Below are 15,218 nucleotides of genomic sequence, written 5' to 3' on the forward strand. Positions count from 1 at the left end.
GAATGAGCTTTACATTTTAGTGCAAGAATACTTTAAGAAGAAAATATCTTGGAAGACCATTTGTTTTATATTACTATGTTAGTCTTGATTATTTAAATATATTTTTACATGGAAACTCAGTATGTGAAATTTCAAATTTACAGAATTAACCAGGTTAAAGAACTATAAAAATGTAGAATTTAGGCTCTGGAAATTGCATTTTTAATGATTTAAATGTTCTAAATAGAATTTTTTTAATATACCACATGTTGAGGGAGAATGGAATGAACAAGTACTATAATCAAGAGAAGTGTTTCTAACCAAAGAGCACTCAACTTTTCAAAACTTACCATTAAAAAAGTTTATGTTGGATTATTTAGGGTAATTACACAAGCCCAAAATTAATATCATTCCCTTAACTTTATAATCATACCTATTTTTTAGACATTGCATATATTCTTTATTCCTTATTACATTTTGAGTTAGTTTTATTTATCTTGGCAAGTATTCATTTCTTTTTTAAAAATTAGTCTTTACACTATAGATACCTCACTTGTTTTCACTGTTGTGTATATCCTTAGTAATTTTTACAGCGCTTTCTTAATTGTGCTGACTAGTGAAAAGATTTGTAGTTTTCTGTTGGCATAAGTTGATATAATTGATCTTTTCATTAGTTTGTTCTGTTTTATGTTAGGTTTGAAATTCCAGAGCCTGAGCCAACAGAAGCTGATCGCATCGCTATAGAGAATGGAGACCAACCCTTGAGTGCAGAACTAAAAAGATTTAGAAAAGAATATATACAGCCTGTGCAGCTGCGGTAAGCATTAAAATAAATAAGTAAATAAGTCTTTGTTGAACTTTTGTTTCACAGTTAAAGTAAATAAGATCTTTCCCAAGCAAGGAGGAAGTAACATGTAAAATGAGTGAAGTAAAGAGAAATTATCAGAAATTACTATATAAGTGTTAATTAAAATAGAATTTTGAAGGTGGTAAGCCACTTAGAAGATTAAAGTTGACCCTGGAACACCCTGGAGGTTAGGGACACTGACCCTCAGCAGAGTAGAAAATCCAGTTTTACAATCACCCCTACATCCACAGATTGAACCACCTGCCTAGGGTGTAGTACTGTGGTATAGATTTAGTGGGGGAAAAAAATTATAAATGGAGCCATGCAGTTCAAACCCTGTTATTCAAGGGTCATCTGTATTTAATTTGTTGAGTTACTGTGTTTTCATTTATACCTCTCATTGTGATGAATGTTTATGTTTGAGTTCCCATGTAATTCAGTGCTTCTTCTGTGTTACTACCATAGAGTATTAAATGTATGTCGGCACTGGGTAGAGCACCACTTCTATGATTTTGAAAGAGATGCAGATCTTTTGCAGCGAATGGAGGAATTTATTGGAACAGTAAGAGGTATGTTTCTTTTTTTAAGTGCCTTAGTTTTATATGTAATGAAAGTATGGTGACTACCAGCTAACATCACTACTCACTGTAGTTTAGAGGTATTTATAATAATGCCAGCATAACCAACTGGAAAAGTTAAAATTTTTTCATCAAATCTTTTTGACCTACAAATTGTTTAATAATGATCCTGTTGAACTAGTGAATTTTCGTTTAGTAAATCTACTGATTATTTTGGAATTGGGTAGAAAGAATCTCAATTTCTGCTGTTTTTACACATCTGAAAGTATGTGTACCAGAAGACAATTAGGAACTGTTGTAGTAACACCACAATGGAGGTTGACTGGGAAACAGTTAGGTAAACAGTGCGTAATATATCAGAGAATCAGCAGAGTATATTGAACTGAGACCTGAGAAACAAAAGAGTTCTCTTCTGAACACTGCCACTTGTTAGATAAATGACTGGGTGAAATAATTTTGATTCTTCAGACTTCAGTAACACAATGAGCTAGAATTGATGATCTCCAGTTCCCCTTTTAGTTCTAAAGATGTCCTTGACAAACTTGTTTCTATTTCCACTGTACACTTTAAATGAGAATCGAAAAATAAAGGATTAAATAATAGTACTTTCATGCCTAGTACAAAACAAAGCCACATGAAAAACACACCAAAGGAAGGAATCAGTCCTATGGCACTGTTTGGTTTATAAAATGCAGTTTGTTAGGTTAACAGCTAATGTTGTATGGTCTATCATTATAAATCTTATTTGTGTAAGATAGTGTTTTTGGAGAGGATTATAAAATAATATTTTGAACTAAAGTTTAGAACAATAGAAGTGAAAGTTTTCTGCAAATAAATTACTTTCTCATTTTATTTATAAAGGATGTGGAAGAATATATACCAAACTATTAACAAATGGTTAGCCTCATGAAGAAAAATGAGACTGGGATAGGAAACAGGGAAATGGTAAAGGGGAACTTCATTTTTAAATTTTGGTTGTATGAACTTTTTATAACAAAGATATTCAGGTATCATTTATATGATTTTAAACTTTTTTTTTTTCAATAAAATATTGAGTAAAATATTTAAACGTTACTTTTCACATAATGTTATTTCAGGTAAAGCAATGAAAAAATGGGTTGAATCCATCACTAAAATAATCCAAAGGAAAAAAATTGCAAGAGACAATGGGCCAGGTCATAATATTACATTTCAGAGTTCACCTCCTACGGTTGAGTGGCACATAAGCAGACCTGGGCACATCGAGACTTTTGACCTGCTTACCTTACACCCAATAGAAATTGCTCGACAACTCACTTTACTTGAATCAGATCTATATCGGTATGTAATTTGATGTTCAAGCTGAAAAATCCTTTCAAATGAGTTAACTTTCAAAATGAAATCTGATTTCTGGCTTGTAAGATTATTATAAGACATAATGAGATAGTACACCAAGTGTCTTGTAATAAGGCCTTCTGTATAGAAGACGCCTCTTCTTTTACTCCTTGATCGCCTTTGCCCTATCTGGGCTTATAACTTCTCTCTTCTATGCAGTCGCCCCAGTCAGTGAATCACTAAATTCATTTGTTGTCGTATCCTCGGGCAACTTTAATCTTCTTGTGTGACTTACTCCTCTGCTGTTTAATTTCCTCAAGAGGAAACGGAGTTAATGATGGCACCTACTTGTAGAGCTGTTGTGCAAGGTTTAGTATAGTCCGTATATTTATAGCATTTAGCTATAAATACACTGCCCCACACAGAGTAAGGGGTCGGTGAGTTAGATAGCACCATTGTCATTATGAACTTAAGTCATGGCCATTTAACCTTTTTTAGTTTTTATACATTGATAGAGCTGCTAATCTCAAAAAACATGCCTGTTTCTAGTTTTAAATTTAGACTTTTTAGATTTCAAGCTGTTTATTTTTTAAATAACTAAATGGAAAAGGAAACTAAATGTATAGCTTTCCCATCAAAGATCATCACTATTCCCAAAATCAGTGTTAGAACCTTTTGTTTTTCTTTCCCAAGACTCTTCCTAAGAGAGTTTTTCCCCTTCCTTGAAGGGGTGAGGGGTGAGATTTATGAATTGCAGTAATTACTATACCCTCAATTATTATATCATTATTTAAAAGAATGATCCCAAACTACTTTCTTACCCTCATTTGTTAGATAATATTTATAAGTGCTGGGAAAGACACTGTGAAGAAATCCCACCCATGCCCAAAGCAAAATACTGCTCTAAAGCAATAAAAAGAGTACACAGGTACATGCATACAAAATTTTTTAAAATCAATAGAAAAAATGCAATATTATAACGCTTTTGTTTTACCTTGTTTTCATAAACCTTTTATCTCACTTACTTGATAAAACAGTTTACTAGAGGGAAAAGTATCACGTAGAATTATGTCTTGATGATTTTAGAGCTGTACAGCCATCAGAATTAGTTGGAAGTGTGTGGACAAAAGAAGACAAAGAAATTAATTCTCCTAATCTCCTGAAAATGATCCGGCATACCACGAATCTCACTCTGTGGTTTGAGAAGTAAGTCCTACCGGTCTTCTTAATTTCGCAACAGTCAGTTATGTTATAAATGTCACTGCAGTTCTGTTTCCGTGTCTCATGTGTTTGTTGCTGTTCCTCTGTTCTGCCTTTCTTCGACAGTTAGTGAATATTTTTCTAAAACAGCATTTTAAGTGTGTTTGTTGTTGTTGTTGTTAATGATTGCCTTTTAGGTTTGCCACATTCATCATAACAGCATTAGTTTCAGATTATACCCGAATTCCAGTGATGTATAAAAAAGTTACTTCTCTATAGTTCTGTTCACTTGGAGAAGGCAATGGCACCCCACTCCAGTCCTCTTGCCTGGAAAATCCCATGGACAGCCTGGTAGGCTGCAGTCCATGGGGTCTCGAACATTTGGACACGACTGAGCGACTTCACTTTCACTTTTCACTTTCCTGCATTGGAGAAGGAAATGGCAACCCTTGCCTGGAGAATCCCCGGGACGGGGGAGCCTGGTGGGCTGCCGTCTGTGGGGTCACACGGAGTCGGACCCGACTGACGCGACTCAGCAGCGGCAGCAGCTCTATTCGCTGCGCCCCTTTGTGGTATTGGAACATGCGTTACCTATAATTAACGATGCAGATCTAGCAGTGCATGGTTATAATTGTTGCTTTTACTACCACTTGGTATTATTTTCTTAGCCCTTCCCAGCTTTGCTCTCTTTTTGGCAATGTATTTCACATACGTTACATTTCTATGTGTTATAGACCCAACAATACATTACATACATATTATTTTATCCAGTTGCTCTTTAAAATCAGTTTAAAAAAACAATGAGGAAAAAATAGGCATTTACAGAGTTTTTTATAATTAAATAATTACCAGTGTTCTTTGTGTGGATTCACACTGCTATCTGGGGTTACTTACTTTTAGCTTGCAGAACTTAAGTTAGCACTTCTTATATGGTGGGTCTGTTAGCAACAATTCTCTTAGTTTTTGTGTATATGGGAAAATCTTTACTTTGTCTTCATTTTTGAAAAACAATACCTCTATAAGTTTAACTGTTTATTTCTTCTGCCAGTTCAAACTGACTATTGAGTCCCTCTAGTAAAATTTTTATTTTAATTATCATATTTTTCAAATCCAGAGTTTCTGTTTGGTTTCTTCTACAATTCCTGTGTTTTTTAGGACACTCCTGTTGATGCACGCTGTCATCAGCACCCCCCCCCCCGACTTCGCTTTTTAAATCATACTTCCCTTTAGTTCTGTTAATAAATTCAGAATGACTGCTTTGAAATCTTTTTTGTTGTTGTTGTTAAATCTGACCTATCAGATCTGTCTTACAAGCAATTTACCATTCCCTGTTTTTTCTCCCCCAGTGAATCTTGACATTTTAGATGTCAAAGGAGATGGGAGCCCTGTGTTTTGGGCTAATTGTGTCCCCCCACCCCCCGCCTCTGCAAGTTTCTCTAAGGAAGCAGACTCTTGCCTCTCTTACTGAATTGTAAATTTCCTGAATAGATGTTTCTTTACTTGCTATTTACTCTTAGGGCCATTTCTAGAGACTGCTAGAACTTATATAATTTTCACCAGTGTCCCTGAGGAGTCAGGAAGCATAACTTCTCGTCATATCAGAAGTCCAGAATCTCAATACAGTTTTTCAATTGGAACTGGAAATAAGAGTTTTATGTATTGGCCATATTTTTTATGATCTTGACCCACGTTTTATAAGGGTGATGTGAAATTTGCACAGATCATATAGGCATTATCAGAACAAGAGACCAGTGACATAGGGAATGACTGGAGCTTTAGTGTGGATAAAGACCAGAAAGCAATTCCTAAAGAGAAATAACTCCTCTGAAAGTCAGGACTTCCTTTTATTTATATTATTACTTCTTGGCCTCTAAAAAGTAAAACTTTGGAGTTTGCTTTGGAGTTGCTCTAAGTGTTGCTTCCTCATTTCTTCTTTATCAACTCAAATAACTATACTTCAATTGCAAAGGTTCTTTTCCATCATAATAGTTAAAAGTTATGTCTGTAAAGAGGAAACATAACTCATAAGACCTACAGACAATTTCCATCTCTGTCCTATTTTTAATAGATTGCTAAGAAGGCAGCCATTTCTTTTGCTTTTCTCTTTGTTTTTTTAATTGTGGTAAGATTTTTTTCAATGTATAAATACAATATTGTTATCTATAGGCATAATGTTGTACAGCAGATCTCTAGAACTTCTTTATCTTGTGTAAATAAGTGCTAATCAGCATGAAAATTTATACATTGATAAGCAACTCCCCATTTTCCTGGTTCCCCTGGGAACCATCAGTTTATTCTTTGCTTCTATATATATATATATATATTTTTTAGATACCTCATATACGTAGAATCATGCAATAGTTGTCCTTCTACCACTCGCTTATTTCACTTAGCATAATGTCCTCGGTGTTCATTTTTGGATTTCCTTTTCAAGACTGAATAATACTCCATTGTACATCTATTTCTTGTTTTGTATTTGGCTACTGTGAACAGTGTTGGAATGAACATGGGAGTGCTAATATCTCTTTGAATTATTGATTGCAGTATTTTTGGATAAATACCTAGAAGCAGGGTTGCTGATCCTAGGAAAGTTCTATTTTTGAATGTTTGTTGTTGTTGAGGAACTGCCATACTGTTTTCAATAGCAACTACATCATTTTGCATTCTCACCGTTAACACTGTATAAGGGTTCCAGTTTCCACCTTTTCAGTGGAAGAGGTTCTTATTCACTTGCCACAGTGGTTTTTGGCCATAGATGTGCATTAGAATTGAAATTGCTTCTCAGTAAATCACCCCAGACTTACCTGGTTTTTACAAAAGCTCCACAGGTGATCTCAGTTTGTATACCTAGTTAATATCAACTAAAATTGTTTTTTAAAAGATGTAAATATATTATACTTGTATCATACCTTTTAAAATGTCCAGATAACTAGTTGGCCAATAGATGATATATTTATAGACATCTAGCTAATGTTTTAATGCATAAACATGTTTAATTTGATAATAAGGCAAGTTTATTTTGATAATTTTGCAGTATTTTTTTTTCACAGTGTTAGATCAGCCCCATCAGAGAATAGTGTAATCTGCAACTTTACATTTTTGTTAATATTTAATATTGGTTTATATTTATTTTTCCATATGTGTATTTTATTTTTTCTTAGATTGATTTGCTTAATATTACATTATTGAAAACCTCTGGAGAAGGGAATGGCTACTCACTCCAGTATTCTTGCCTGGAGAACTCCATGGACAGAGGAACCCAGCAGGCTGTAGTATATGGGGTTGCAAAAAGTCAGACAGGACAGAACAGCCATTGAAAACCAAGTTTAAAATATTATTTTCTTCACTGATAAGTGAGTAGTAGATAAAAAATTCTCTCAAATATTAGAAATAGAGAATAAATGCTCAAGAGGAATTCTTTTTTTGAGCATAGCTTCTTTTTACTTGGATATATATACTTTCCGAGGATTCTTGGTATTTAAATATAAAGAGCTTTTGTTTTCATTGGCTTCTTTATCCTTTCTGATTTTTAAAATTTTATGCTTAATTGTAAAAGTCACTTTTTAACATTATAGTGCTTATCTCAAGAGCTGTTCTAAGAAATGTAGCTAATTATTCCTACATATCAAAGAAGTTGAGCATTAATCACTAAACTCTTACGATTAGATGAAGAATAAGAGTCAGAGAATTACAAAATTTGAGAATAAATTTCCCTAGAACACACCCACATCCTAAAGACCAGCATCCTTTCAACAAAATGATAGACTGATTGTGCCCATACTCACTCCTGTCTGACTCTTTGTGACCCCGTGGACTGTAGCCCACCAGGCTCCTCTGTCCATGGGATTTTCCTAGCAAGAATACTGTCGTGAGTTGCTATTTCCTACTCCAGGGGATCTTCCCCATTCAGGGATCAAACCCGGGTCTCCCACATCTCCTGTGTTGGGAGGCAGATTCTTTACCTGCTCAGCCACCTAGGAGAACTCCAATGCTGAGAGCAAACACACCAAATATAGTAGGAAAAATGACTGACTGATTTGATCTGAAAAACAAGAAGGGCAACATCCCTGACTGAAAGCTTTTCCTTCTCTTCTATTCACCCACTATTTACCTGCCACCCTGAATATATACTCTCTATTGTTACACTGTAGCTGCCCTCCAGTCCATTTTATTTGGTAAATTCCTTAAATCATACCTTTGTTGGGAAAACTACAAATATTTTAATTCACTTTTTGTCTTTGATTCCCAGATGTATTGTAGAAACTGAAAACTTAGAAGAAAGAGTAGCTGTGGTGAGTCGAATAATTGAGATTCTACAAGTGTTCCAAGAGCTCAACAACTTCAATGGTGTCCTTGAGGTTGTCAGTGCTATGAACTCATCCCCTGTTTACAGACTAGACCACACGTTCGAGGTAGGTTTGCATAGGTGTTTTTTTTAAATGAACTTCCATTCCCCATTCTAAGGGTCAGGATTTTAACAATTATGATCTTTAATTTTTGAGAGACACATCTACCTTTTCAGTAACAGCCAAAATGATGTAATTATCTAAATTTTTTATTGAATCGGTGTGCTCTTTTTGAATTAGACAACCTCATTAAAATATATTCACAGGTCCTAGCCTAAGTTAGAAGAAAAAGATTTCAGCATCTGATTTGTAATATAATGTATAATAAAATGCTCAGATAATTGAGGAATGGCAAGATAAACCAGATTTCTCTCACATACACACACTTTTTCTTTAAGATTTTACTAGAGTCTATGAAGATAGTCTCTTTGAAACAGTGTTATTCTTAGAGTCAAACTGATACTGTTGTGTTTGGGCTTTTTTACTGTAAGCCTGGCATTTTGGGGCAAAATCTGTGATTCCTTTTCTAAATTTATATTCCCTAATTTTTTTTTTTTCTTGTAGCAAATACCAAGTCGCCAAAAGAAAATTTTAGAAGAAGCTCATGAACTAAGTGAAGATCACTATAAGAAATATTTGGCAAAACTCAGGTCTATTAATCCACCATGTGTGCCTTTCTTTGGTGAGCATTTCTTCTTAAATTTTTATCATGTTTCTAAGACAGTTTTTCATTAAGTGACTGAGTATACACATGTCTACTATACCAGCTGAAAATACTTAACAAATATTTAGCACCTGAATCCCCTTAGAATTTTTCTCTATGAGGACTTTAAGATTAACCAAATATGTACATTCTACTTTTTACTTCCATAATGGGCAACCATTCAGTATTGTATAATGTTTACTTCAGTTTTAATATTCATGAAGTCGCTCAGTCATGTCCAACTCTTTGCAACCCCATTGCCTGTAGCCTACCAGGCTTCTCGGTCCATGGGATTTTCCAGGCAAGAATACTGAAGTGGGTTACCATTTCCTTCTCCAGGAGATCTTCCCGACCCAGGGATTGAACCCAGGTCTCCCACATTATAGGCAGACACTACCATCTGAGCCACCAGGGAAGTCTTTAATGTTCATAGAAGTCTTTTATTGACTTTTAGTAAACCAGACACTGCAAGGACTTCCCTGGTGGCTCAGACGGTAAAGCGTCTTGCTTACAATGTGGGAGACCTGGGTTCGATCCCTGGGTAGGGAAAATCCTCTGGAGAAGGAAATGGCAACCCACTCCAGTACTCTTCCCTGGAAAATCCCATGGACAGAGGAGCATGGTGGGCTACAGTCCACGGGGTTGCAAAGAATCGGACATGACTGAGCGACTTCACAGACACTCTGCAGAAAAGGCATGGCCATATTTACCCATATTTATAACTATGCTTCTTATATGCAGTTTTTTTCACATGGCTAAAAATCATGTGCCTTAGGGCCCACACGTTCTACACATCAAAATTTTACCTACTCTTTTCTCCTCCCTCTCTTGTGCACAACCATCTAAATCTTCTTCTTTAACCATCTAAATCTTCTCCCTTCTGATAGGTTTCTCTATCTTATTCCATCAGTTATTTCCTGTATTTTATATATTCAGTATCTCTTCCACACTGGTTTCTTTTCTGTGCTGGGATGTATGCTCTGGTGATTCTTCCTCTAAATACTTACAAAAATTATGACCTCAATTACATATGTGGTATTTAATCTTTTAATATATGGTATATTTTCTTCTAGCCTTCCCCTTATCTCTATTTGTATATTTCCTATATAGTTTTAAGTTATACTGCATGTAACATTGTTATGTCCTGGTATTTTTTCAGTTAACATCTTTGTTCAGGCTTTCTAATAACCATTTTTGTATTTCCTTTTAATCTTTGTCCTGTACATATTATATATAGTTGTAATTGTGTGACATGTATACATGGTTTTCTTTTTTCACTTACCATGTCCCAAATGTATGGTGTTTTATTAGTCTTCATAATTACCATTTCTCATGGCCACATGACGTTCTTTAAAGTTGTTATGACAGTTTATTTAACCATTACCCTGACGTGTCCGCGTGTGTTGTATCTATCTTTTTTGCTTTCCTAAATAATGTTATAATGAATATCTTCATATTTATGCCTATTTTGTGGATTTGAGAATATTTTCTTGAGCTGTAAAGCCAATCTAGCTAGATAATTTATATCTAGCTGGATATTTCTTGAGCTAGATATTTTTACCAATCTGCCTTTTGGTTTTTATTCTTTGACATACAGTATTTTTAAAATTCTATAATCTGTTCATTTTCCCCATTATGATTTCTATTGTTTCTAACCTTAGGAAGTTCTTCCAGTTTAGAAATTTAATATTCAGTCATATTTTCTCGTAGCTTTATGACTTGACCTATAAAATTATATTTAACTGTTTAATCAAGTTAAAATCTCTTTTAGATATCATGAAATACTCAAATTTATTTCTCCACCAATTCTTTATTTGTTGACCCTAGTTTATTGAATAAGTTTTCATTATTTCCATTTACATATTGTACCCCCTTCTTTAAAAAATAATATTCCCCATTAAATTCTTTTTATATTATTTTAATTTTATTGAAGTAGAGCTGATTTACAGTGCCATGTTAGTTTCAGGTATACAGCAGAGTGATTCAGTTATATACATACACATATATTCATTCTTTTCTAGATCCTTTTCTCACATAGGTTTTCACAGAATATTAAGTAGAGTTCCCTGTGCTATACAGTAGGTCCTTGTTGCTTATCTGTCATATATAGTAATGTGTACATGTTCATCCCAAGCTCTTGATTTATCCCTCCCTCCAGCATTTCCCCTTTGATAACCCATAAGTTTGTTTTCAATATCTGTATGTCTGTTTCTGTTTTGTCAATAAGTTCATTTGTATCTTTTTTTAAAATTAGGTTCCACATATGAATGATATCATATGATACTTGTCATTCTCTGTCCGACTTACTTCACTTAGTACGGTAATCTCTAGGTCCATCCCATTAACTTCTTATCCTTGTGCCCCAGTCTTAATGACTGGCACTTTATAATCAATGATTCTCAGCCAGGGCAGTTTTTGCCCTCCAAGGAACATTTAGCAGTGTCTAGAGACCTTTTTTTTCATTGTTCAATATAGTCAGGAATATTGCTAACATTCTTCAGTGCACAAGACAGCCCTCCACAACAAGAAATAGCCAGTTTAAAAGGTCAGTAGTACCAAGGATAAGAAATCCTGCTTTAGGGAATTCCTTGGCAATCCGGTGGTTAGGATTGGAGCTCTCACTGCCAGGGCCCCAGGGTTTGATCCCTGGTGGAAGAACTAAGATCTCAGAAGCCAAAGTAGCAGGGCCAAAAAAACCCAAAAATTCTGCTATATATTTAAAATATTGTCATATATGATAAAGTTGGCTTGTCTTTGTTTCTTCTTCAGTATTTTCTTTGCCAGTTTTGTCTCTTTATTTTTCCAAATGAACTTGGGAATGCGGGGGTGATTCCCCAAAATACAGGTGGAATGATCTATCAATTAATTTGGAAAGGATGTACATATATGATATTTAGTTTTTTCCTTAGGTATTTTTAATTGTGAATGGTATTTATTTTTTAATAGTCAATTTCCCTTAATTCCAGGAATTATTCATTTCAGGGGATTTTCTAAATATTTAATCATATCTAGAATAATAATTGTGGCTCTTCCTTTGATCTTATTTCTGTGTTAAGCCTTATAGCATTAGTAACGTTCCAAACAAACAAAGGTTAAATGATAATAAAAATAAGGAGTTCTGTTTTAATTGCCATTTCAGCAGAGATAGGTATAATTTTGCTGTTTGCTTGATTCATGCTGTTTACTGTGTTTAGAAAATTTCTCTTTATAGTTTTCTACTGTGTTCTTATTGGCAATATACATTTACTGTTTTAAGTAATTTTCTATCTGAGAGCAAATGATTTTTCTTGTTTAACAAATTAAAATTACAAGTTTGCTAATACTGAAACTTTCTGTTTACTAACCTGTTAAATATACAAATGAATTCTGTGCATTATCATTTTATTTAGAATTTTTGCCTCCATCTTTGTACATGAGATTGCTCTGTGGTTTCTCTTCTTGTACTATATTTATCAGCTTGTGTTGTTATGGTTATATTTACTTTGTAACAAAGGTTTAGTTGCTTTCCATATTATTTTATTCCAGGATGTCATAAAATGATCTAGCCTTTAAATTTTGAAATATTCCAACAGAAAAACCATCTGGGCCTAGAATCTTTTGTATCATGTAATTCTATAATAACATTTTCATTTCTTCCCTAATTTTCTTTCTGTTTCAGTTCTGGGCCTTTTTTTTGCTACACAGTTGTCTCATTTAGGTATTTTAAAGTACTAGCATTCTGTCTATTAAAATGAAACTTTTGAATTTGCTCCTATTTGCAATATATTTTTCCATTTCTATTTTTACTGTTTGTTTTACATACTGTTTCTTCAAAACAAAGCTGAAACATAATTATTCTCCCTGATTTTATAGTTTTATGTCATTTATGACTTTTTATCATTATTAATTTATTCTGTCTTCTAAGGATTTTTCCCCATAAATTCTTGATAAAATTGTTGAGTTCATTTATTTCCTCTTCCTGATAAAACAATGAAGTCTATGCATTTATTTTTAAGTGTGGTAACTGATGCCAGTTCATAAACAAAGGAACCTAAGAAGGACCTTAGGTCTGACGTTCATTTCATTCAACCTGCCTACAAATGCTTCTTGAGTATCTAAGTGTCAGGAACTATGTCAGGTGCTCAGAAAAGAATGAAATATACGTAGTCATTCAGTGCACTTGCTGAACTTATAGTCACGCTACTTGTGATATCCTGTGGTCCCTGTTACTAGATTTTTCCCTTCTATTAAGAGGGTCAAGGGTAGTATCTACCTGACACTTGCTTTCTTTACCATCTTATCAGAATTGTTACTCAGGTTTTTTTTGGCTAGCACTGCACTATTTACAGAATGATAAAAATCAGGCAGTTTCTCCTTCCAAGGTTACGCCAGGCTACGGGTCTACATCCCAATTTTTCTCCATACACTGAAAGGTTCTACTCACAGATAGAATGCATATATATGGGGAGCCTAACATTTCCTCTCAGGTAATAGGATGTGCGGTATATTCCTACCTCAACCAAGTCTCACCTCTCTAAACAGAACTCCAAGCCCATAGCCTTGGCTCTGCTCTTTCCTTTTACACAGTGTTAATTTTGTGTCCTACCCCTGTTTCTGGTCAGTTTGCTTCATCTCCACTCTTGCTTTCCTGCCATTTTAGAACTGACTATATGTCTCTTGTGTCCTGCTCTAGTTGGCAAATGCTTTCATTTCTGTTCTGAAATAATATGCTGCTTTTATTCATTCAGAAACATTAGTTGAATGCCTGTATGTGCCAGAACCAGGACTAGGTGTTGAGAATAGAAGGACAAGTAAAACATAGTCCTATCCTCAATAAGCTCCCTTGAAAGAGCAGGAAAATAAGTTACAGTGCTGTGTAGTAAATATACCACTGTGTTGTAGAAACATGTAAGTCAGAGCATCAACAAAGTGTTGTGGGAACCCTGCTGCTGCTTCTGCTGCCAAGTCGCTTCAGTCATGTCCGACTCTTTGTGACCCCATAGACGGCAGCCCACCAGGCTCCCCCGTCCCTGGGATTCTCCAGGCAAGAATACTGGAGTGGGTTGCCATTTCCTTCTCCAGTGCATGAAAGTGAAAAGTGAAAGTGAAGTCGCTCAGTCGTGTCCGACTCTTAGCGACCCCATGGACTGCAGCCCACCAGGCTCCTCCATCCATGGGATTTTCCAGGCAAGAGTACTGGAGTGGGGTGCCATTGCCTTCTCCGGTGGGAACCCTGAGCAGCCACTTTTTCCCCAGAAACCTCACCGCCTTCATTATTTGTCATAATGCTCTGCTTTTCCTTTCCCTACAACAGCCGACTTCAGAGCAGTTATGTAAAATGATTTTTTTTTAATTAAGCCTTAACAGTTTATAATATTCAGGTCATATATATATGTGCAGTACATTTTCTATCATATATGTGTGTGTGTGTGTGTGTGTGTGTATATATATATATATATAAACAAACATGCCTGCTTAAACATTTTTTACTGATAGTTTATGATCAACAAAATTTGAACACCATGTCTTTAATCATTTGTTCTCCTTTTAACTAGCAATTTATTCGTCATAAAATAATTCCCAAATTTTATTCTGAACTCTCTCAAAATGCTACTTGTAAGCATTTTCACAACTTAATTCAAGTATACTTTTAACACCTACAATATCCTGTAACTTCTTACCCGCATGTTCCCCAGGTCAGTCATTATACCATCACCCAGTCAGACCCTCAAACACAAAGTTGAGAGTCTTCGTTCTCACCGTGCCAACCTCTGCCCAAACCAGTTAACCAGTTCTTGCGAACTCTGCCTTTTAAATATTTATGCACACCACTCTATGCCTGTGGACCCTCATCATCTCACCGAGGACTACTGAGCTTCCTGCTTCTAAGTCTTAACTCCTTCTTAACTCCAGAGAAATCGTTCTAGAATGTGAAGATGCTATAATCTCCTAATTACCTAGTGGATAAAGTCTAAGCTCTTTAATTTAAAAAAAAGGGGGAGCTCTTCCTGATCCACAAACTCTTCACAGTCGGGCCGTCAATGTGTGGCCAGTGTGGAATATGGAACGTTGATTTTGGCTGTCATTAATCATGTGTACTGTCACGGACGTTTGTCAGACTGAACGTTGAGCTAAGTGGATCGTGCAGCTTAGTGCAGTGTGTGCTAACTCACTTGGGTCGTGTCCAACTCTTTGTGACCCCATGGACTGTAGCCCGCCAGGCTCCTCTGTCCATGGGATTCTCCAGGCAAGAATACTGGATTGACTTAGTG

The 15,218-nt window shown here is 35.3% G+C and overlaps 1 protein-coding gene across 2 annotated transcripts in view; it reads left to right on the top strand.

Annotated features, from left to right (window-relative positions):
* Positions 1 to 15,218, top strand: part of SOS1 (SOS Ras/Rac guanine nucleotide exchange factor 1) — a 127,860-nt gene that overhangs the window by 97,398 nt on the left and 15,244 nt on the right. For both annotated transcript variants that reach the window (XM_068964664.1, XM_068964673.1), the window contains exons 12-17: positions 674 to 796; positions 1,292 to 1,395; positions 2,502 to 2,724; positions 3,805 to 3,924; positions 8,168 to 8,330; positions 8,829 to 8,946. In XM_068964664.1, coding sequence (XP_068820765.1) covers positions 674 to 796; positions 1,292 to 1,395; positions 2,502 to 2,724; positions 3,805 to 3,924; positions 8,168 to 8,330; positions 8,829 to 8,946 — 851 coding nt within the window. The remainder of the gene's footprint in view (positions 1 to 673; positions 797 to 1,291; positions 1,396 to 2,501; positions 2,725 to 3,804; positions 3,925 to 8,167; positions 8,331 to 8,828; positions 8,947 to 15,218) is intronic.

The sequence above is a fragment of the Capricornis sumatraensis genome, chromosome 1, assembly GCF_032405125.1.
Source record: "Capricornis sumatraensis isolate serow.1 chromosome 1, serow.2, whole genome shotgun sequence".
NCBI classification, from domain to species: Eukaryota; Metazoa; Chordata; class Mammalia; order Artiodactyla; family Bovidae; genus Capricornis; species Capricornis sumatraensis.